The sequence below is a fragment of the Pelobates fuscus genome, chromosome 3, assembly GCF_036172605.1.
Source record: "Pelobates fuscus isolate aPelFus1 chromosome 3, aPelFus1.pri, whole genome shotgun sequence".
Classification (NCBI taxonomy): domain Eukaryota; kingdom Metazoa; phylum Chordata; class Amphibia; order Anura; family Pelobatidae; genus Pelobates; species Pelobates fuscus.
In genome coordinates this window covers 164,460,239-164,482,646 of record NC_086319.1, presented here as the reverse complement: position 1 = coordinate 164,482,646, position 22,408 = coordinate 164,460,239, and the positions used below count along the sequence as shown (strand labels likewise).

General features: G+C 39.1%; 1 protein-coding gene across 3 annotated transcripts in view; it reads left to right on the top strand.

Annotated features, from left to right (window-relative positions):
* HIPK2 (homeodomain interacting protein kinase 2) overlaps positions 1-22,408 on the top strand; it is a 72,607-nt gene that overhangs the window by 36,193 nt on the left and 14,006 nt on the right. For 2 of the 3 annotated variants that reach the window (XM_063447621.1, XM_063447622.1), the window contains exons 3-11: positions 14,665-14,788; positions 15,484-15,603; positions 16,837-16,923; positions 17,139-17,323; positions 18,734-18,896; positions 19,578-19,704; positions 21,148-21,269; positions 21,771-21,913; positions 22,200-22,376. In XM_063447621.1, coding sequence (XP_063303691.1) covers positions 14,665-14,788; positions 15,484-15,603; positions 16,837-16,923; positions 17,139-17,323; positions 18,734-18,896; positions 19,578-19,704; positions 21,148-21,269; positions 21,771-21,913; positions 22,200-22,376 — 1,248 coding nt within the window. The remainder of the gene's footprint in view (positions 1-14,664; positions 14,789-15,483; positions 15,604-16,836; positions 16,924-17,138; positions 17,324-18,733; positions 18,897-19,577; positions 19,705-21,147; positions 21,270-21,770; positions 21,914-22,199; positions 22,377-22,408) is intronic. The other variant, XM_063447623.1, reaches the window with a different exon arrangement.

Sequence of the window (22,408 nt, the reverse complement as noted above, 5' to 3'; positions counted from 1 at the left end):
GATCAGAATACTCCTCTTTCTTTGTGTGCATTATCAGGAGACTAAAGAGGTCTTCATTGGATGGTCTACCCTCTGGCTACATGCAGTGCCCTCCTGCAGTGTGAATATTGGAAAAGTCATTGCTTGTTGTCTGTCACATGTATGCCAGAGCCCAAAAATTTGACTAACTTTAAGCATCTGCTTTGTAGCCCTTGTCATTGTTTAAATGCAGACATTACAGACTATATGCTATTCGAAGTAAAATGTAAAAAAATAACAAAAAACGGGAAAGCATTGGATTGGCTGAGCTTGTGAAGTTTGATGATCTCAACCAAGGAGGAGGAGACAGCCACAAGGAGACCTGTGCGGTGCTCAAAAAAGGACCTTCTGCCCTAAAGTTATTGTCCTGTTTCCCATCCCCCTCCCCCCGTGATTACAGATTTTAAAAAAATAAACAACAAATTTAAACACTTGCCTGATTGCACTAGTGGGGACCTAATGCACATGCGCGACGAGCGCTGCATGCACCTTATGCCTACCCCATAGGAAAGCATTGAATGCAAAATGGGAGGACGTCCAGCATTGTTTCACAAAGGTAAACTCTGTTAAACTGCAGAAAGCCCCTCTAGTGGCTATCTGGTAGACAGCCACTGGAGGCAGTCTTAGTCCTGCAATGTAATTATTGTAGTTTCTGAAAAACTGCAATTATTTGCATTGCAGGACTAAGTTGGATAGGGACACTGCACATAGTCCACTTCATTGAGATTAAAGAGATACTATAGTGCCAGGAATACAATTAAAAACACTTTATTTACTTGCCTGATCCCAGCGACGATGTCCCTCGGTGCTGGCTCGAAGCGCCGCCACCTTTGATGTCCTGTGACGAGCGGGCTCTAATGCGCATGCACAGCAAATGCCGTGCGCGCATTAGACCTCCCCATAGGAAAGCATTATGCTTTCCTATGGGCAAAAATCTGACGCTGGATGTTTTCATGAAGGGTGTGACGACGTCCAGCATCAGATACCGGACCAAAGGTCCATTTCAATTCAGGATGCCCTCTAGTGGCTGTCTAGTAGACAGCCATTGAGGGCAGATTTAGAGCTGCAATGTAAACTAAGTTTAAAAAGGGACACTGCACCCACTAAGTGCAAAAATGACACTGCACCGAGACCACCTCAATGAACTGAAGTGGTCTGGGTGCCTACAGTGTCCCTTTAAGTAACCTGGGTGCTTATAGTGTTCCTTTAAAAAAAAAAAATTAAAAAAAAAATGCCTGTAGCTTGTGATGATGATTTTCAAATAGTTCAATAGTTGAGTCATTTATAAGAATTGAAATGATTCCTAGTAAACTCTTTGCTTTTCTTAGGAACGTTGAGGACAGGGAATTCAAAGAATGTTTTCAATAAATGTGAACTGATTGCTGGTATCACACATTTATCCATTCTTGATTGTGTCAGTAACTGTCTCTGGGGGCTTGAATTTTTTTTTTTTTTATGTAATTCCAAGATGACTACTCCATGTAGAAAATATATCATACTGTAAGTGTCAATTACAGCATAATTTATATAGTCTTGCTTAGATTCTAATTATATTGAACTGATATTTAGGTAAAGAAAATTTTAGTGGCATTTCTGTTTTAATATGCATAAATGGTATCCAGACACACGCAATGTCCCTTTAAGTTGTTTGCTATTTTATTTAGTTTATACGGTGACGGGATCCCTTTAGTCTAAAGCTGTTATTACATAAAATAAGGCAGAGACAATCATTGCAGATATAAAGACATTGTTTGCTTTGTTCTAACAAACCTGCTGTTTCTGCTTTCTATGTCATGTTTGAATAAATGAACACCTTATAATTAACTATCATTACACATTTGGTATATCATATGTATTGCTCATTGCTTTTAAAAGAAAAGGTTTTGGCAGAGAAGATGTGATTAGTGAGGAAACAAATAAATATCACAGACCTCAGTTCCAGAATTGCTTTACATTCTATATTCCTGCATTGCAGCCGCACAGTCTCTAGGGAATCAGCAGGTATCCAGCTTGTTGGGAGATTTATGTGCTGGTCGATTGCTGCTGTTCAGTGACATTTGCAACAACATAATAACAATAATGATAAAATGAGAACCATATATACTGTGTGTGTGTGTGTGTGTGTATATATATAATATTAAAAAAAAATAAACCTTTCGGTTTTTGCTGATTTAAAACTTTCTGTAAGGTAAGAGGTTAAATTTAAATGTTCCCAGGGATTTGCAAGCATTGCTTTCAGGAACTTTAAATTAAAGAACACACAGCATGTATTTCAGCAGGAAAGAAAGCTGGTCTGACAGCGGGAGAGGGGCATTTGGGTGGGGGTGGGTTGTCGGAAGGGGGGCAAGGAATGGTGCAGAGGGAGAGGTAGATGAAAAGAATGGGAGGGAAGCATTGATCTTTGGCGAGGGCCAAAGCCACACTTTGCAGAATAATGCATTTTTCACCTCTCTATGTCTCCCTTGCTGCCTTTGTCTCCCTCCTTCCATCTGTGTCTCTGTATCCAACTGCCCATCTCTCTGTATCCCTCGCTCCCCAATCCGTTCTTCTCTTTTCACCCTAGGCCCTCATTCCTCTTCTGCCTGCTCTACAGCTCTTCCCTCTTTCTCTGCCTCCATTCTGTTTGCATCTCTCTGTCTCAATCTCTCTCTCTCTCTCTCTCTCTCTCTCTCTCTCTCTCTCTCTCTCTCTCTCGTTTTTCTAATTTTCTCTCTTTGTGTCTCCCTTTCTTTCTCTGTATCCCTCAATCCCTCCTCTTCTGCTTCTCATCCTTTCTGGCACACAGTAGGTTAAGTCCTTTGAGATATTGTTCAGTGAGGAGGACAATGATGGTGCACTGCAATCACATGAAAACTCATTAATAGAAGACTGTTGGATGTTAATTGTTGGTAATAATTAAAACCCCACTTTTTGTATGCTGTAACTACGTCCTAAACAATAAAAATGTGGGTTTATTTTTTTTTTAAAGCATCATTACCATATTTAAGAATGTATTTTTATTCTAATTCAAAAATATTTTAGCCATGATCGGGGTGTGAGGTGTGAGCAGCTGTGTATGATTTCCTGGTCATCATTTTACTGCTAAATTGTTAATACTTTCTGATTCTACTGGTGGATGTTTTTTTTAATATAAATCTTACAAAATTTTAACACTGACCTGCATAATGTATCATCCATGTGAAGAAATATCTGTGTATATATTTAGATCAGTGATAACATTTGGCATTCCAGCTGTTAGCTACTGGATTTCTACTGGATAATCATCAAGTTAGGTGTGTGTGTGTGTCTGTCTGTCTGTCTGTCTGTCTGTATTTGTAGATGCTTGTGAACCTTATTTTTGCAAAATACACTTTAAAGGTCCAGCACGCACACAAACGTTACTGTTTAAAAAACATCTTTTACAAGGCTACAGAAGTAATTTCTGAATATATATATATATATATATATATATATATATATGTATATATATATATATGTATATATATATTAAATACTCCTACTGATTGTGTTGGAGTTTCAGTTAAATTCCCACACAATCAAGATATAAGACAGAGTAAAGACTACTTTTTTTTTTTCTCACATTTGACCTGTCCCATAGGACAGCGTTGATAAAAGGCAGAACATTTTCAGTTTCCAGCAGCAGTTACTTGCTACATTTGTTTTAAAAGGCATTTTCTTTTCCATTGCACAGTTCTGTGGAAAATCTCACAGCCTTGCAGTTGCAGAAGCTACCATAGTTCACTCTGGCACATGCGTAAAGTACTACAGTAATGAGGGCTTTTTGAAAATGCAGCACAAGGAGATGGAGAAAGACCCCATGAGGAATATGGGGGATGCAACCACACACTAAGTGGGTATTTTGCAGAATATAGAAAGACCACAAACACGACAGAGCTACTTTAAAATCACCTATTTCAAACTAAAAACACCATATGCTCATAGTGTTTAAGGCCACCACGACTTTCAAAGGGCCCCAATATTGGCGAGTCCAACACTAGTCTTAAAAGGGAACCTATCATGTCCCTATTGACGGTAGCTCCTTCAAAGTAGTTTAAAATCCCATCTATACATTGTGCTTGCTGTTTACCTATTTAAAAATATATTCAATGCAGAGAAATTGAGCCAAGGAGAGCGGATGAGATGTCCCACAGGACATCCCTCTGCTCTTAACCCATAGCAACCACTGCGCATGTGATGTGGTTACTGTGATAAGTCCGTATTATTAGCGCCGTCACTCCATATAGACACTGGCATGCTGACAACTAAGCCAGCATGTCGGCGTTATGGGGGGTGTTAGCATTGATTAGAAAAATGTCCCAAAATAGGGCAAACAAATGCCCTGTGGAGGAGCACATGCTGACCAGAGGTGGAGTGTTACAGAAGTGTAACACCCACCTCTTTAATGAGATCACAACGGGGGAGCAAACTGGCCATATAAGGCATAACCTTTTCCCTTGAACATAGGAGATAAATACAATTAGTTATTTACAATTTTTAATATAGGGCCAACATATTCTACAGCACTGTATAATAGGTAAACAAGACAAACATTTCATTCTAACAAAACATGGTTGACATATTGGAACAGTAGATGAAGAGGGCCCAAAGGAGTTTACAATTTAGAGGATATTTGTTAACTACTAAACTTCACAGCTTAAATTGATTCTATAGTGTTAGGAATACAAAGTTGTATTCCTAGCATTGTAGTGCCCTCTGTGCCCCCTCCTCCCCCTCATCTCAGAAAGGGTTAAAAATAAACAACAACAAAACACCGTAACCTTTATTTTCTTTCTCAAATAACGCAATTTTTTGCATTGCAGGACTAAGGGGGACAGGAATATTGCACCCAGCACCACTTCAATGAGATGAAGTGGTTTGGGTACCTATAGTGTCCCTCTAAACCACTTCCATAGAGACTCTACAAATGTATGTTTTCTTTTGCTCACATCTAGTTAGGACCTACAAATTGTATTTTTTTGTGTGTGCTGTATCCTTATGTGTATGTTATTTTTTCTAAAAGTTGGTCTGCAGAGCAGCACGGCTGCTAAAATGCATGTCTTGGGTTTTCTTCACATTCTTCCTTTCCTCATACATTTTTGGTAAATTGAAATTTTTGACATTTAGGCAGACTGACCATCCTGGGAATTCTTGTTCAGAAACACTTGAAATACCTAGGTTACCCATCACTGGTTTATACTGTGAAACACGGACGGTCAGAATGCTATAAAAATAACATGAAGGCTAACTGAGGAGGGAGATGGGTGATGATGATGTAAGTGTGTCACAGATCTAGTGGGGGTGATGTGTTAGCAGTGCGCTGCAGTACAGACTGTACAGCATTCACAAATGCATATCTGAAAGAAACAATACGCACATTTGGAACATCATCTTCAGTAATGTTTGTGGAAAAGTACAGACATTGGCAATTCTGTGTCCTTTTAAAAGCCACTATATATTTTTTTTTTTTCCTGCCTCAATTTATTTCTATAGATTTTTTACTATCCCTTACCCACGCATAATGAGTGTATTCTCTTGATTCAATTTCTTAATGAACAATTTGTAATTTGTTACTTTGCTTTCTGGAGATTTTATAATCCATGTACCATAATAATGTACATGTACATTTATGATACTTTAGTTATTAGAAACATTTTTTTGACATCTTAGTATTGATATTGTTTATTAGTATTGACATTGAATATCCTGCACTGTGCTATTAAAACTCTGCATGTACATTGCACTGAAATATATATCTGATTTTGGCTGCTTCTCTGCTCAGGGGCTGAAAAATGCACAAAGATGGGAAAATAGACCATTGTATTATTTCACATGGCTTTTGTGCATTTGGAGAGTGTTAAACAAAATTTTACTTTCTCTTTAGTTGTTCTTCTGTATTTACTCATCTAATGATAGGCTGAGAGTGCTAGACCAGGGGTTCCCAATTAATTTTTCCTGTGGATCCCTTTGACATAGTTTATCAATGTCGTGGAAAATTGTGCCCTTTTTTTGTATGTCAAGGTGTGTATATCTGTGCTTGTATGTGCCAGTGTGTGTATGTGTATATCTGACACACAGATATACACACTGGCTCATATACACACACACCTTGACACGCAGTGTGTGTATGTATGTAGCTGTGTATCAAGGTGTGTGTATCTGTGTTTGTATGTGCCAGTGTGTATGAATCTGATACACACACACAATGGCAGATAGTGGCACAAAGATACACACACTGACACAGATACACACACCTTGACACACAGTGTGTATATGTGTGTCAAGGTGTGTGTATCTGTGTTTGTATGTGCCGGTGTGTGTCAAGGTGTGTATATCCGTGTTTATATGCACCAGTGCGTGTATCTCTGTGTCAGTGTGTATATGTATCTTACACACTGGCACACAGATGCACACACTGGCACACAGATGCACACACTGGCACACAGATGCACACACTGGCACACAGATGCACACACTGGCACACAGATGCACACACTGGCACACAGATACGCACACACTGGCACACAGATACGCGCACACACTGGCACACAGATACGCGCACACACTGGCACACAGATACGCGCACACACTGGCACACAGATACGCGCACACACTGGCACACAGATACACGCACACACTGGCACACAGATACACGCACACACTGGCACACAGATACACGCACACACTGGCACACAGATACACACACACACTGGCACACACACTCAGATACACACTGGCACACACACTCAGATACACACTGGCACACACATCTTGACTCACATATACACACACACACGCACCCACAGATACATACTGGCACATACACACACTGACACACTCAGATTCACAAACACACTGGCACACACACACACACACACACACACACACACACTTAAGGTACACACTGACACATACACAAACCTTGACACACAGATTGACACACTCAGACACACACATACTCTTTGACAGACACACATATGCTCTCACTGACAAACACACATATACTCTTTGACAGACACCCAAACACCCTAACAGACACACTATTTTTTTTTTTTACATTTTTCATACACCCAGCCCCCTACCTTTTAGGAGTGCTGGCATGGAGTTCCTGTGTTCCTGTGGGGCAGCTGACGAGGGGTCCCTGGGGTACAGTGGGGCTGCTGAGCGGCTGGCATGCGGGCCATGAGGGACCAGTGATCTCCCTGCTCAGCTCCCTCTTAGTGATGCCGGAGTGAGTGACGTCATATTCCGGCTCCAGCATCTCTGCTGTGCGTGCGAGGGAGCTGAGCAGGGAGATCACTGCTCACTGCTCCATCGCCGCCCCCAGCCATTTTATTTTTTAAACTTTTGACGGAACCCCAATTAATGTTCCGTGGAATCCCAATTGGGAAACTCTATGCTAGACTAACCCATATTACACTGAGCATAGTGCCTATGATGCGTAGAATTCCCCTTTATGAATGTGAGTATATCTTCCTTAAAAGGCCATTAAAGTGACTCAGGCTATTTCATCTCAATGAAGTGATCAGGTTGCAGTGGTTCTGTGGGTTTAACACTGCATTGTAAAACCTTACAGTATTGCAGAAACAGCAATGTGTACATTGCAGGGTCATACTGACAGGCACTAGAGGTGCTGCAGTAGAGTACGGAGTAAAGCTGATAATGTGATGGCAGCCCACATAGGTAAGCAGAGATTCAATGCTTTCCTATGGGGAGATTTGATGCGTTAGCCACTCCTGTGCATCGGGTCCCTAATGTTTCTCTATGATTGGATATTAGTGTAGGCGGACATATTTTCTCGTTGCTGTAGGTGGAGGAGAGATAAGTAGCGCTGAGGGAGCCTTTTTAAAACCTGTAGCGGTGGGGGGTACTATAAACGTAGGGACAGGAATACAGGTTTGTATTCCTAACACTTTATTGTTCCTTTAAACCCTCTGAAACAGGCAAATGTTTGGTACTATTGTAAAGGAGGAATAATTCTTTAAATTTAATTAAATTTAGTTACTACCCCATTAAGGTATGCATTTAATGAAACCCATCATTCCAAGGGTTTTACCCAACATCTATTCTATCATGAGTATTGCAGTACCTTGTGGCATGAATGGTTCAGATTAGAGTCTTAATTCTATAATTATTGCAACATGATGCCTTATCAGACCCACTCAGTCACTAAAGCATGATTTTACAGTGTTATGCTGCTTAACAAAACTGCTCAGACCTAAAAGAATTAAGACGCTTATCAAAGTGTTGCAATTGATTTGTGAATTGACATTCTAGTTCCACATCTTGTTTATGTCCTTTTTTTTTTCTTTTCTTTCTTTCTTTCTTTTTTATTATTTTGTTTTTAACATTTCTTAAATGTCATGACATTGAGTGGGACATTGCATTTATAGTACAGGAAACCGTATACTGATAAAATATTAGTTTAATCTTGCATGTAAGCATTGACATTTGACTCCTTTTTGTCATCAAGCATTTGTATGCGGTTTCTTTTATGAGGTACATCACTATGGTATTTATAACAGGTTAGCAATTTATTAATAATAATAGTAAGGGTAGAGAGAAACCTGGGAATGCTATTTGTGTTATTAATTACTAGGAATATACATATGAATATAATACTACACAGTCTTATGTTGAAACTGAAATAAAAATAGTGATGATATATACCGTATGCAAAAACTTACAAACAAACTAACAAAATAGCGCAATGAAAATTGAAAAGTAGCATGCCTGAAAATTGTAGGAAAAATACAACATTTATTAGTTATGGGAAAAAAACTAAAATAACGCTGAAATGCCTCACGTGGTCCCTAAATATTTGTTTAAATGCCTTGATCTGACCAAGAGAATTCTATTATTTAGCTAAACCTACGTTTGTTGATGTCATTTAAATGCTTCTGCAAGTTAAAGAAACACTCCAGGTACCCAGTTTTCTTTTTGGCGGCAAATTTCACTTTAGTTTTAGTCCTAGTCTTTTGACTAAGAAGCCATTTTAGTTTTATTTGTATTTTAGTCATCTGAACTGTTTGTCGATTAAAATTTGACTAATATTGTTAGTCGATAAAATTAACATGGCAAGTACAATATGCACCAGGGTGGGTTCGATTTAAATAAAGTAAATTTTAAATCCTGATTTAAAGGGTTACGCCAACCAAAAGCCAGTGTTCTCATAATGCACTGGAATTGGTTGTAGTGACCCCCAACATGAAAAAAAAGGCTTACATTTGCCTCTTTATTTTTTTTTTGGGGGGGTGGGGGGTGTTTCTTTCTTGCCAAAGATAACTGAAGGGTGACAAGGGAGGAGTGTATCACCATTGGCTGTGCAATACCAGTATGTTGTGCATGCAATCCAGTTTTGCACAGAATCGATGTAACCAGGCCAGGAACTGGAAATGTTCATTAAGACTCTGTTGAATTTCACTGAAATTCCAACCCTGTTGAAGGATATCATAAAAAAAAAGAGTATGAACTACTATTATTCTGACGCGTGTCAAACTATCTCCAGTCTAATAGGTTAATCACTCTTATTTTGAGAACAACTATTTCTGAACTTTGCAGAGATAACATGCACTTTTCGACAGCAAAAATTGTATAAAATAAACATACAGACAGTTGAATTAACTTGGATGAATGGAAATCATTTACCAAAAATGTAAATATTGCATGAATATACAGCCTCATGCTACATAACTAATCCATATTTCACGCTGAATAACCTTTGGACTCTAATGTATCATAAATAAAAAAGGATCTTTAGATATATTTTTCCTCCAAAAGCATTTTATAAAAAATACAATTTTAAATAAAAATAAAAAACAACGAAAAATTATTTATTTTTGAAATTATTATTTTCATCCACTCTGATTGCCACTATTTATTTATTATTTATTTATTATTGCCATTTATATAGCGCCAACAGATTCCGTAGCGCTTTGTAGTGGTTATGGTGACCGGAGTGCTCTGGCATCCCTCTATTGTATGTAGTCTCTTCAGACAGTTCAGTTAACTTGGTTGAATGGAAATAGTTTACCAAAAATGTAAATATTGCATGAATATAAAGCCTCATGCTCAGGGGCGTATTTGCCGCGAGGCAAACAAGGCATTTGCCTTGGGCGGCATTTTCCAGGGGGCGGCAAAAAAAAGCCGCCCCCAAACGCCCAGGGCAAATGCCTTGTTAGCCTTGCGGCTAACAGACATCCTGGGCTGGTTCCTGGGCGGGCGGGCGGGTGGGCGGCTGGCGAGGGAGCACTTCCCCTGAGCTGTCTGCTCAGCTCCCTCGCGCGCCGCAGAGTGAGGCTGGGAGCCGGAATATGACGTCATATTCCGGCTCCGCCTCCCAGCCTCACTCTGCGGCGCGCGAGGGAGCTGAGCAGACAGCTCAGGGGAAGTGCTCCCTCGCCAGCCGCCCGCCCAGCAACCAGCCCGACCGGCAGCCCCACTAGACCCCAGGGAGAGGGAGAACCCCCCCAGCATTCCCAAAGGTAAGGAGGCTGGGGGGGTAAATTTAAAAAAAAAAATGAGTTAATGTGAGTGAGTGTGTCTGTTAGTGTGTGTGTGTGTGTGTGTCTGTTAGTGTGTGTGAGTGTGTCTGACTGTGTGTGTCTGTTAGTGTGTGTGAGTGTGTCTGTTAGTGTGTGTGTGTGTGTGTGTGTCAGTGAGTGTGAGAGTGTGTGTGAGTGTGTCTGACTGTGTGTGTCTGTTAGTGTGTGTGTGTGTGTGTGTGAGTGTGTCTGTTTGTCTGTTAGAGTGTGTGTGTGAGAGTGTGTCTGTTAGAGTGTGTGTGTGTGTCTGACTGTGTGTGTCTGTTAGTGTGTGTATGTCAGTGTGTGTGAGTGTGTCTGTTAGTGTGTGTGTGTGTGAGTGTGTCTGTTAGTGTGTGTGTGTGTGTGTGTGTGTCAGTGAGTGTGAGAGTGTGTGTGAGTGTGTCTGACTGTGTGTGTCTGTTTGTCTGTTAGAGTGTGTGTGTGAGAGTGTGTCTGTTAGAGTGTGTGTGTCTGTTAGTGTGTGTATGTCAGTGTGTGTGAGTGTGTCTGTTAGTGAGTGTGTGAGTGTGTCTGTTAGCAGCTAACAGACACACTCACACACTCACTAACAGACACTCACACACACTGACATACACACACTAACAGACACACACACTAACAGACACACACACTAACAGACACACACACTAACAGACACACTCACTAACAGACACACTCACTAACAGACACACTCACTAACAGACACACTCACACACAGACACACTCACACACAGACACACTCACACACAGACACACTCACACACAGACACACTCACACACAGACACACTCACACACAGACACACTCATACACTCACACACACACACTGACAGATACGCATCCATTAGCTAACAGTTAGCTAATGGATGCGTATCTGTCAGTGTGTGTGTATTTAGAAGGCGGGGGAAGGGTTGGGTGGGGGTGGCGGGGGAAGGGTTGGGTGGGGGTGCCTGAGTTTTGTCCTGCCTAGGGCAGCACAAAACCAGGATACACCCCTGCTCATGCTACATAACTAATCCAGAGTTCATAGTGAATAACATTTGGACTCTAATGCATCTTAAATAAAACCGTATCTTCAGATCTATTTTTTCTAATTTACTGGAATTTAAGAATGCTTGGGATAGGCATAAGGCTATCCTAGACTTAAGATAAGGCCAGACTTACAGCTGAAGTGGTAGAGGTTAACACAGTGAATGAGTTTAACCCAGGGCTCAACAAATCCCAGGCACCTGGTCGCCATGGCGCTTAGGAATTTGGTCTTGGCGCCTGGGATATGTGAACCCAGCGGCGGGAGGCTGGCAGGGGAAATTAGAGGCGGGCGGCAAGTTGGGTGTTCATGGAGGCGGGTGACAATTGGGTGCTTGTGGAGGCGGGCGGCAATTGGGTGCGTGTGGAGGCGGGTGGCTGGCTGCGCTAATAGTAGGCTGGCGGCAAGGGAGCTCCCTTGCGCGCCGCTTAGTAAGACCGGGGCTGGAATATGAAGTCATATTCCCGCCTCGGTCTTACTAAGCATCGTGCGGGGAGCAAAGCAGAGACATCACCGCTCCCTCGCCGTCGGCAACAATATGAGCACCCAGCATGGCTCCGGCCTGCACGATCCCCCAGACGGTCACCTACTGGACCCCACAGGCATTGTCTGTCTTAGTGTGAGTATATGGGTCTCTCTGTCATATTGTGTGTCTGTCATGGTATGTGTGTGAGTTTATCATGGTATTTCTGTGTGTCTATCATGGTGTGTGAGTGTATAAGTCTGTCTTTCATGGTATGTGTGTCTGTGTCTCATGATATGTGTGTGTGTGAGTGTCTGTCTGTCATGGTGTATGGGTGTTTCTCTGTCTGTCATGGTATAAGAGTGTGTGTGTGTTTAGGTTACCAGATCCCTTCCGATAATTGTGAAATTTTGTAGTCAAGAAACAGAGTAGTGATGGTCATAAGTAGTTGCTGGTTGCTATGTAAACCAGTTCTGAAACATCTGTCAGTTCCTTTGCAATTCATTTTACAAAGCTGTTTTTAAAAAGTCATCATTCTGACGCAAAGTAGTAAATGTATGTTTCAAAACAATTCATATTTTTAGTACTAGACAGATAGATAATATTATATGTGATGCCTTTATAAAACTGGTATAGAGTAGAGGGGTATTGACAAAGTTGGGAACTCGTGTATAATGATGTATTGTGTTCCTAATGCTACAGTGTCCCTCTGTCTAGCCCCCATTTTTCTCACCTCTCTGACGCTTGAGGTTGTATGAAGTGGTCTGGATGATTTTAATGTCTCTCTAAACTTTCTTTCCCTCTGAGCTGTAAATTTGTGTGCTATTGTGTTCTATTTTCATAATTAATGTAACCTTGATTGTGTATTTTGATTAGTGTGGGTAGTAAGATTTTAGGCCTGTCACGTGACTGCAGGATGTACGCTCTCTCTACAAATTCTAAAATCTGTTAAATTGTTATATACTGTTACCCGTTTCTGTATTGCATGTCTTTCGTGTTTGTGTGTAAATAGTCTAAGTGAATACATACATGTTTAGATTAAGTAGCTATTTATTTAGAATCTGTACATCTTTGTTTAGAGTTAGCCCATATGGTACACGTCTGTGTATATGTACACTAAAGAAAAATTCTAGGCTTGTTTTGCAGGATGTATCGACAGAAATGTAGGAGCTTTAAATAGAACTGTTACAGAGGTTAGGTACACTAACAGAGTCTCACTTTTGCAACCACTGGGACGTGAAATATATATATATTTTTTTCTCCACTTTTTAAAATCAAAATTAATGTTTGTATTGGGGATAATAACAGAGGTGTCCTGCGACATGTTTGTTCTGTGTGTACTAAGAAGTTAAGGAGCTATGATGTATATTTGTGCTGGCTGTAATAGTAGTGCTCTATGTTGGTGCTGGGTCTAATAGCAAAGCTGTGTTTAATTATTGTGCTGTATAGTAGCAGTGCTAGGGAGTATGTTTGTTTATAAATGTTTAATGATATGACTGTATTCTGTTTGTTCTCAATGTACCAGATCAGAGCTAAAGTACCGTATATGTAATTGTTTGTTTAGTATCGTAGTAAGGTCTATGTTTGTGGTGGTTATAGTAGACTGTTGGTGTAAGTTTCTGAATTCGTAGGGGGCAATGTGTATTTTCGTTGGTTTGGCTGGGGTACTTGTGCATAGTGTTTTGGGAGGGAACAATGAAGCACTTCCCATTAATAACTCCTAGGAGCCAGATGGAGCAGAGCTGAGATTTGCATAGTAATAAGACTGATCCTGGTCAGAACAGCATCTTCTGTTTAATAACAGTGCAGATAGAAGGTTGGGCGTGCTCACATCCTACATTTTTGTTCTTCTGAGCAGTGTCCCTTGGGAGATCCTCTTAGACTATGCTTAACCCTTTCTTTGATTTATTATCTATATGTTAAAATGTTTCTAATAAATCATAAGAAATAAAATGAATTCAAATGTCCATCATACTATATACATTGGGGAAATATTTCAGTCATGTTGTGTAACATTACACTTTTCTATAGCTCCATTATTGTATATAAATGTTCTTTCCTTTCCTTTTATCTCTCCTTTTATCTCTATCTTTGTCTTGCCTTCCATAAAAAAACAGCCTTTAAAAATCTAATATTGAAATGGTTATGTTCTACTTACTTGTGCAAAGAATGCAAAACTATATTCCAAGACATTCCATACTCACTCAGGGTCATGGTACATAAGGGGTTATTAATAAGAATGTGTTTCCCTTTAATTCTTATTTTCGTCATTCTTTTTTTCTCTGCCTATTTTCTACATTTTACCATTATGTCTCTTACTTTCCACATATAGAGGTTGAACCAGTGGAAATATTTTTTGGTCTTCTGTTCCCATTAACTTTAAATAGGGAACTCTGTTCATGAGTTTTACATGAGGTAAATTTACTGCAATTAAATTAGCAATGCATTTTAAGTTTGATTACACGCAATAGATTAACTCATCAGGGTCAAAATCTCAATGTAAGTTGATTTTGGGAACTCCTGTGTTATAATATTGTGGCCCCTGCAGAATGATTAAATTAGTATATATAAAAGTGTTGCATCTGCATGTAATTAATTATCATGATTTAATCCTCTTTCTCCCCTTTTTTCCAGGGCTCCTGAAATTATATTGGGGTTACCCTTTTGTGAGGCTATCGACATGTGGTCTTTAGGATGTGTTATAGCTGAGCTGTTTTTAGGGTGGCCTTTGTACCCTGGGGCTTCGGAATATGATCAGGTGAGTAGAGCTGTAATTGATACAGATGTCTAATGTTACACTGTATTAATGGCACATTTCTCACAGTTAACAGGTCTGCACAGCAGTCTCAATAGAATCTTAAAATATAGTATTGGAGAAAATTTTAATATTTTATTTATTTAAGTGATTTTATATATTTTTCATTTATTTTAGTAGCTTAGTTTCATTATACTGTAGTACCCTTCTTATTGGACTAATGTTATTTACCAGGTTGAAAACGTATCCGTTATGAAAGGAAAGAGAACAATTCCCAAAAGGGTCTTTTTCTTAAAAAAAAAAAAAAAAAAAAAAAATACTGTTCATCCAATAAAAGAAAAATAATACAATATTCCTGTAAAACATGGAATGATTCCTGGGTCAAATTTTTTTTTTTTTTTTTTTTTTTTATAGCAGACTATAAATCAAGCACCATGATTACTTTTGTTAAAAGGAAACATTTTTTTTTTCACTTCTGATTAAATTCACTAAAATCCAGAGTTTAGTGAATAATCCTACAAGTTGTATTTAGATAGTTTCAGGGTCATGAACATTGATAAGGTTAGCAATTGACCAGTTGCAGACATTTTTTTTTTTTTTTTAGACACGGTACTGAATGTTGATTGTGTTAAACTTTTAGAATAGTCTCTGAACAGTCCTGGCATGACATTTTGTAAACTCTTGCTTTCTCCCTGTAGATCCGCTATATCTCCCAGACCCAGGGTTTGCCGGCAGAATACCTGCTCAGCTCTGGTACAAAGACCACTCGCTTCTTCAATAGGGACGGTGATTCTCCATATCCACTTTGGAGACTGAAGGTGTGAATTTAAATATCTAACTGTGTATTTAGAGGATACATTTCAGACTCGTGAATTGCAACCGTGCATTATGCTAAAAAAAAAACCTACAAATCCACATTATCGAATTGTATGTATTTTTATTGATATGCCAACAAATAATGCTCATAGAGTAACTTTCAGTAATTTGGAAGTTTATATTTGATAAGTGAATAGCTTTGACTATGATTCCTCACATCCACAAACTGCTTTTTATCTACCTGCAAGGTAATTAACCATTACAATTTAAAAATAAAATATTATATAATATAAATCAGGGGTTCCTAGTAGGTAGATCCCCAGATGTTTTAAAACTACAGCTTTCATGATGCTTTGCCATTCTAAAGGCATTATAAAAGCTCTACATGATCTACCTTTTTGGCACCCCTGTTATAAATAAATACTTGTCTGTTTAAATATGCACATGTAAAAATCTACAAACTATCAACAACAGGACGGTCTGCCTGGTTGCATTGTTTTTATTCGTCCATTCTGTCTTAATGCAGCAAGTCTAGCCGAATGTGTGAAGTAGGCATTCCTTCACAATGTCGCTTGTACATAAAAAGTAATTGATTTGCAACAAGGCTCGATAACTTTATAGATGGTCAATGCATACTCCTGTGAAAGAGTACTAGGGGCACTCTTTTACATCCACTCCCACCTCCAAATCAGTTAGGTCCACATGCTTTATACAATGTCACGCTAGACATTAGTATACTGTATAAGTTTGTAAACTGATGCTTCAGCCGCAGTACCTCAGTTCATATATCAGGGTCACATGTTTGATTCTTGACACATTTTATACCTGAGGTTGTAGCCTCATTGATTTGGATAATATTGACTTCCAAACTGTGTGATGTACTTAACTTTAATCACTATTTTGAAATTGGATGTATTTTGGAGCTTGTTAGAATAATTTTTTCTTTCCTTATTCCTCTGAGGAGCCAGAAAACAATGCGCATTCATAGAGTTCTATTAAATGCTTCAGTAGGAACATTCTTAGGACCCTTGGCTGATTGCGTTTGTATTTAAATGCATTTATAGGAATCCAGGCTTAGGATCGGGAAAAGCTCTTGGGATAACTAATTGTATCGGCAAGGTATTTTTAATTGGTTTGATCTTTTAAGGACCATGGAATTCATTGGAGTAAAGGAGGGTGCTACATTGAATTTGCTTGTTTCAAAATCTAATGGCCAACTATTTCTTCTAATCTAGACACCTGATGACCATGAAACAGAGACTGGTATCAAATCAAAAGAAGCCAGGAAATACATCTTCAACTGTTTAGATGACATGGCACAGGTATGACTGGGCATAACACACTTACCAAACGTTACATTACTTCTTAATCATATCCTTGTGTCATTTTTTTATGCAAGCAGTACAAAAAAAGCTGAATTAAGATGTAATTTTGGCAGTTGCAAAATGTGCCCTTTTTGTATGTTTTTATGAAAGCAGACGAGGTACAGAAAGCCCGTTATCATCACTTAAATTATTGGGGTTTTCTTCCTTTTCAGGTGAATATGACTTCAGATCTGGAGGGCAGTGACTTGCTGGTTGAGAAGGCAGACAGACGAGAGTTCATCGATCTTCTGAAGAAGATGCTGACTATTGATGCTGACAAGAGGATAACCCCCATTGAGGCTCTTGGCCATCCGTTCGTCACCATGCAACATCTTCTGGACTTTCCGCATAGTTCACAGTATGGCGTCTTCCTGGTTCAGTGGAGGGGGCACTTAGGAACAGGACTTAAAATTAATGCTAGGTATAGGGGTGGTCATAACAAGATTATTGGTATACAAGTGGAGTATGAGGATTGAACAGAGTTGCAAGCTTCATATAATATTTACAGTGCTTTTAAATCTTATAGCCAACATCCAGCACTAGATGTTAAGAAAATGAAACTATACCATTTTTCCTGTTAGTCCACCAGCTGCCAAATATTTTGGGTGTTTTTTTTTCTTAGGGAGATGGAGACATGGTCCGCAAAAGTGACTGTCCTGCTTTCCTTGAGCTATGACCTTGGCAACCACATAAAAACCCCTTTATCTAATGCAACACTAACAAATCAAAACCGTCTTAGTTGGCTTAATTTACCACACAAACAGGCATATTCTCCAAAGTCAGAATTCAAAGTAAATTTCAAATTTAAGGCCAGAGTGGCCAAGCTAAAAGTTGAATTTTAAAATCTGTTTGCATTCTCAGTTTAGTGAATAACTTTGATTATTCACTAGTCACTTTGATTCTATTTCCTTGGCTATTATCTTATTAGCTCTTCTGTGAAGTTGGCTGTCGTGTTTTTCATTTTGTAAAAAAATGTCTTTATTTATGAGTTTTGGCAAGTGATAAGGTCAGGTTCTCAAAAAGCATAATAATGAATAGTTACAGTGAACAGTAACAGTTATTCACTGTTACAGACAAGGCACACACAAAAAAACATGTCTACTGGCTGGCCCACAATTGTATAGGTCAAAAGAAAAAAAAATATTTAGAAAAGTGCAATGACCTCTACAGATATGTAGAGTGAAGGGGGCACTACTTTGTGCAGATTGTGAAAATTAAATTAAACATTACCCGCTCAACAAGAAAAAGTAATCAATTTTTACACAAAAGGGGACTGGAAAAAGTTGGACAGTAGAGAAGTGAATAAAATTGGGGGAGAGAAGCAAGGTTAATATAGAAGAGCGATGTGGTTGACCAACGTCCAAGCAAGAAAGGGGCTGGGAACATAGAAAAGGAAATCCGGGTTTAGGTGGGGAGGAGAAGGGAAGAGGCTTTGTTGATTTTAACCAGCATCTAAAAGATTATTTGTGAAGAAGCCCTTAGCATAGTTTCTCAGAACCAGTTATTATGATTTACGCCTATGTTCTTAAGCTGAAGGCTTTTTTCCGTAATTCTTTATTTTCTAATTCTTCCTCATACACTTCTCTGTTTGTTCAAGCTTTTTGTTTTTTCTTTTTTTTCCTCTCTTCTACTTATCCACTTGATTTCCATCCTTCCATCTCAAACCAATTAATTTTTTGAAATATTTTTTTTTTCTTGCCTTCCTTTCTTCTTCATATCATTCCATCACACCATCCTTCTCTCTCTCTCTCTCTCTCCCCCTCCACAGTGTAAAATCCTGTTTCCAGAACATGGAGATCTGCAAGCGACGGGTGAATATATACGACACTGTGAATCACAGCAAAACCCCTTTTATTACACATGTGGCCCCCAGCACATCCACTAACCTCACCATGACCTTTAGCAATCAGCTTAACACTGTGCATAGTCAGGTAAGCACATAGGAAGGTGTTGTTTTTTTTTGTTTTTTTTAAATAGTTTACATTATTTGAATGCTTCAGAATGTCTTGATTTATAGTATTTCCATTTTTAGACAAAATTCTTGCCCTCCCACCTGGCATGTCTAGCAGATTTAAGATTACTATATATTTTTTTTAGTTCCGGAGCAAAGTGCTAAATGCAGTACAGTCAGCAGTATTTACTGTTGGTCTCTGTGGTGATTGCTTTACGTTAGGAACTTTGCCCCAGATTTTTTTTTTGTACATTATCTTATATATTTTAATAGACATTGAACGCTGTTTTTTCAAACGGTGAATGAAGTAATATGAAGAATCACAAATGTTTCCAGTATCAGGAAGGTTTAGATTTTTTTTCCTTCCAACTTGTAATTTTTAAATGCATCACAAACAATATAGCGCTTTTGTCTCCTCTACATAATTGAAGCACGTCCCAAGAGTGCAACCTGTGAATTTGACTCTATTGAAGTTAAAGGATACATTTAAAATGACCTTCCTATCGAAACAACTTTATAGTTAATGACATACTGACGTGTTGCTAGATAATTTATTACTTCAAGGTCTGCATGTTGTCTATGCCTTGAAATAAAGAAATATAAAGAATATTCTGAGACTTTTTTTGTGTGTACACGACTAACCATTCGGCACCTTTTTCAGCCTTCCGCTGCATCCATGGCAGCCGTTGCTCAAAGGAGTATGCCTCTGCAAACAGGGGCAGCACAGCTATGTGCCCGGCCGGACCCCTTCCAACAGGCTCTGATTGTGTGCCCGCCAGCCTTCCAAGGTAAAAACTTATGATAGAGTAGAGAAGAGTTGCACCACCATTCCAGCTTTAAAATGATGTGATACTGATTCTGCAGAAGTTATTTAAATTGGGTCCCACCCTTGTGTGGTCTGTCCAATCACATTTATACACTACCAACAAAAGATGAATTTAGACCAATGAAGGTAGACCTGTACACTGCTTATGTTGATGAATTATGTTATAAAAACTCGAGTTGTGCCCTTATAGTTGCTCTACTGTTATATATGTGTCCTCCACTGGTATAGGATGCAGTGTATGATGTGAGAGGTGAAGGGTTAGATCAGTGGTAGGCAAGCTTCGGCTTTCTAATGTTGTGGACTACATCCCCCCCCTGGATGTGTTGCAGGAATTATGACTGTAAGAGCATTATGGGAGATGTAGTCCACAATATCTGGAGTACAAGGCTTGTAAACCCCTTGGTTTGGTCATCTGACGATGGTTCCATTTTGTGATAAAAATAGTAAAATTCTGAAGTTTGTTCTTTTATTAAAATAATAATTTCAAAAATGCTAAGAACTTAGTTTGCGAAAAGCACAATTTATCTGTTGTCATGGGGCTCAGGACAGATAAATCAACATTCTTAAACCACATCTTGCTCTCTTTTCTGCTGTGAGGGGAGGGGCTAACACACAGGAAAATATGCTTTCTTCTATCTTAGTCCTTTATTCCAACTTTATATATACGGTTTGCATCAATGCGATTTCCTCTGTGTTGTTGCCTTTGAGAATCCACATGAAAGTATATTTAGACGTTACTGGGCACAAATAAGTGGTATTTATTGACCACCTGCTCTTATTTATCCCCTTATATCACATTTTTCTTTCTATATGTTAAGAAATATCGGACTCTCTGAGAACTGTCCACCAGTTAGTAATAAAACATATATTTGCAGTATCTACACCTCCAAGCTTGTATGCCAGAGTTCTGGTGTGCTATTTTTGTTTTCAGTGGTTTTCACACTGCGTTGCATACTTGTGTATTAAACTTTTTGTAATTTTACAATAATTTCATGCAAATGACTTAAATATTTGAAGTTTGCGTTTAATAGTATATTGCAGCTAATCTGGTTTTGCAGAGTTTGAATGGTTAATTTTTTTTAAAATATTTTTTTTACTGTCTTCAAATTTTACGTTTCCAGTTTTTCAAGCTCCTTTATAGCCAGGCCCCACCAACAATTAAACCCATTATTTTTAGTAGCAACACTTAACACATAATATATTTTTAAACACACATGCTTCCAGTTTCTTTTAATTTGTTTTTGTTTTCTGTTGGCATGATGTCCCCTTTACCTAAATTTACATGGGGGATCCACTGATTCTTAAGATATTTTACACCGGTGACAGTCAGAGAGAAAATAATACATTTTTAGTTGGTTACTGGTTTTTCTGCAAATTTTCCTGATCATTTCCTTTGCCTTTGCAGGGCTGCAGACCTCTCCTTCCAAACATGGCGGGTACTCTGTGCGCATGGAGAACACTGTTCCGCTTGTCACCCAGGCAGCTGGTGCGCAGGCTCTGCAGATTCAGCAAGGGCTCCTGACTCAGGTACAGGGAAACCGGATAGTGCTGTGTTTAGCAGCTGATCATTGGATTTCATTAAACTCCAGCTCTCAGAAATCTGGTTCAGTTTGCTTGGAGTTGTGATGCACAGATCATAGAATCTGTCTTTCTAAATCCATTGGTACTTCTGAACTGTCTTTGTTGTGTAAGTGGATGAATGTTTGCCATCTGGTCTAGATTAACATGGACTTAGTAACACCTGTGTCCTTTCATAGTCACTTAAATAATAGCACATGCTTAATCCCAGTTCCTTTGTAATGTTAATTATATTCTGCAATTGACAATATTTTGGCAAGTGTTATTTTTTTTTTCGTTTTTTTTAATTCTTTATTTTTGCTGTGCAGTGTTAGGCATACAGGCTTGTAGCAACATTTTACAAGATTTTAGACTAAAAATTTTAGGTAAAATGAAATGATGAGAATGTTGCACTTTTTTGCCCAAAGAGTTTTATTATTTGTTACTGCATTTATTGTGTTTTCCCCATAGCAGGCGTGGCCCAGTGGAACCCAGCAGATCTTGCTTCCCCCGGCTTGGCAACAATTGGCTGGCGTGGCTACCCATACCTCAGTCCAGCATGCCACCGTTATTCCAGAAAGCATGGCAAGCTCCCAGCAGTTGGCAGATTGGAGGTATGTATATTTACAGATAAGATTTTGATTAAAATGTATGTTTTGTTTCATGAGTGCTGTACATACATCCAAGACAAATGGTGGAATGGTGGCATACTGTGTTACTTCTTCTCCTGCTGGCTCCGATTTCAGCTCTAGCAAGTGCTTCATTGTGGATGTCAAGACTACATCCAAAAGAGACTCCTGTAAAAGATGGTGCATGTGTTAAGATGTTATGATACCGTTAACATTTAATATAAACAAAATGTTTCTTCAATTAGATAATTTCATTTTTTATCTTTTCCAGGAATTCCCATGCACATGGTGCCCATTACAATCCTATCATGCAGCAGCCAGCGCTCCTGGCGAGTCACATGACCTTGCCCTCGGCACAGCCCCTGAATGTGGGTGTGGCTCACGTAATGAGGCAACAACCAACCAGCTCCTCCTCTTCACGAAAGAAGCAACACCACTCCTCCATGAGGTCTGCATGAAAGCCATGACTTTAAAAGATGG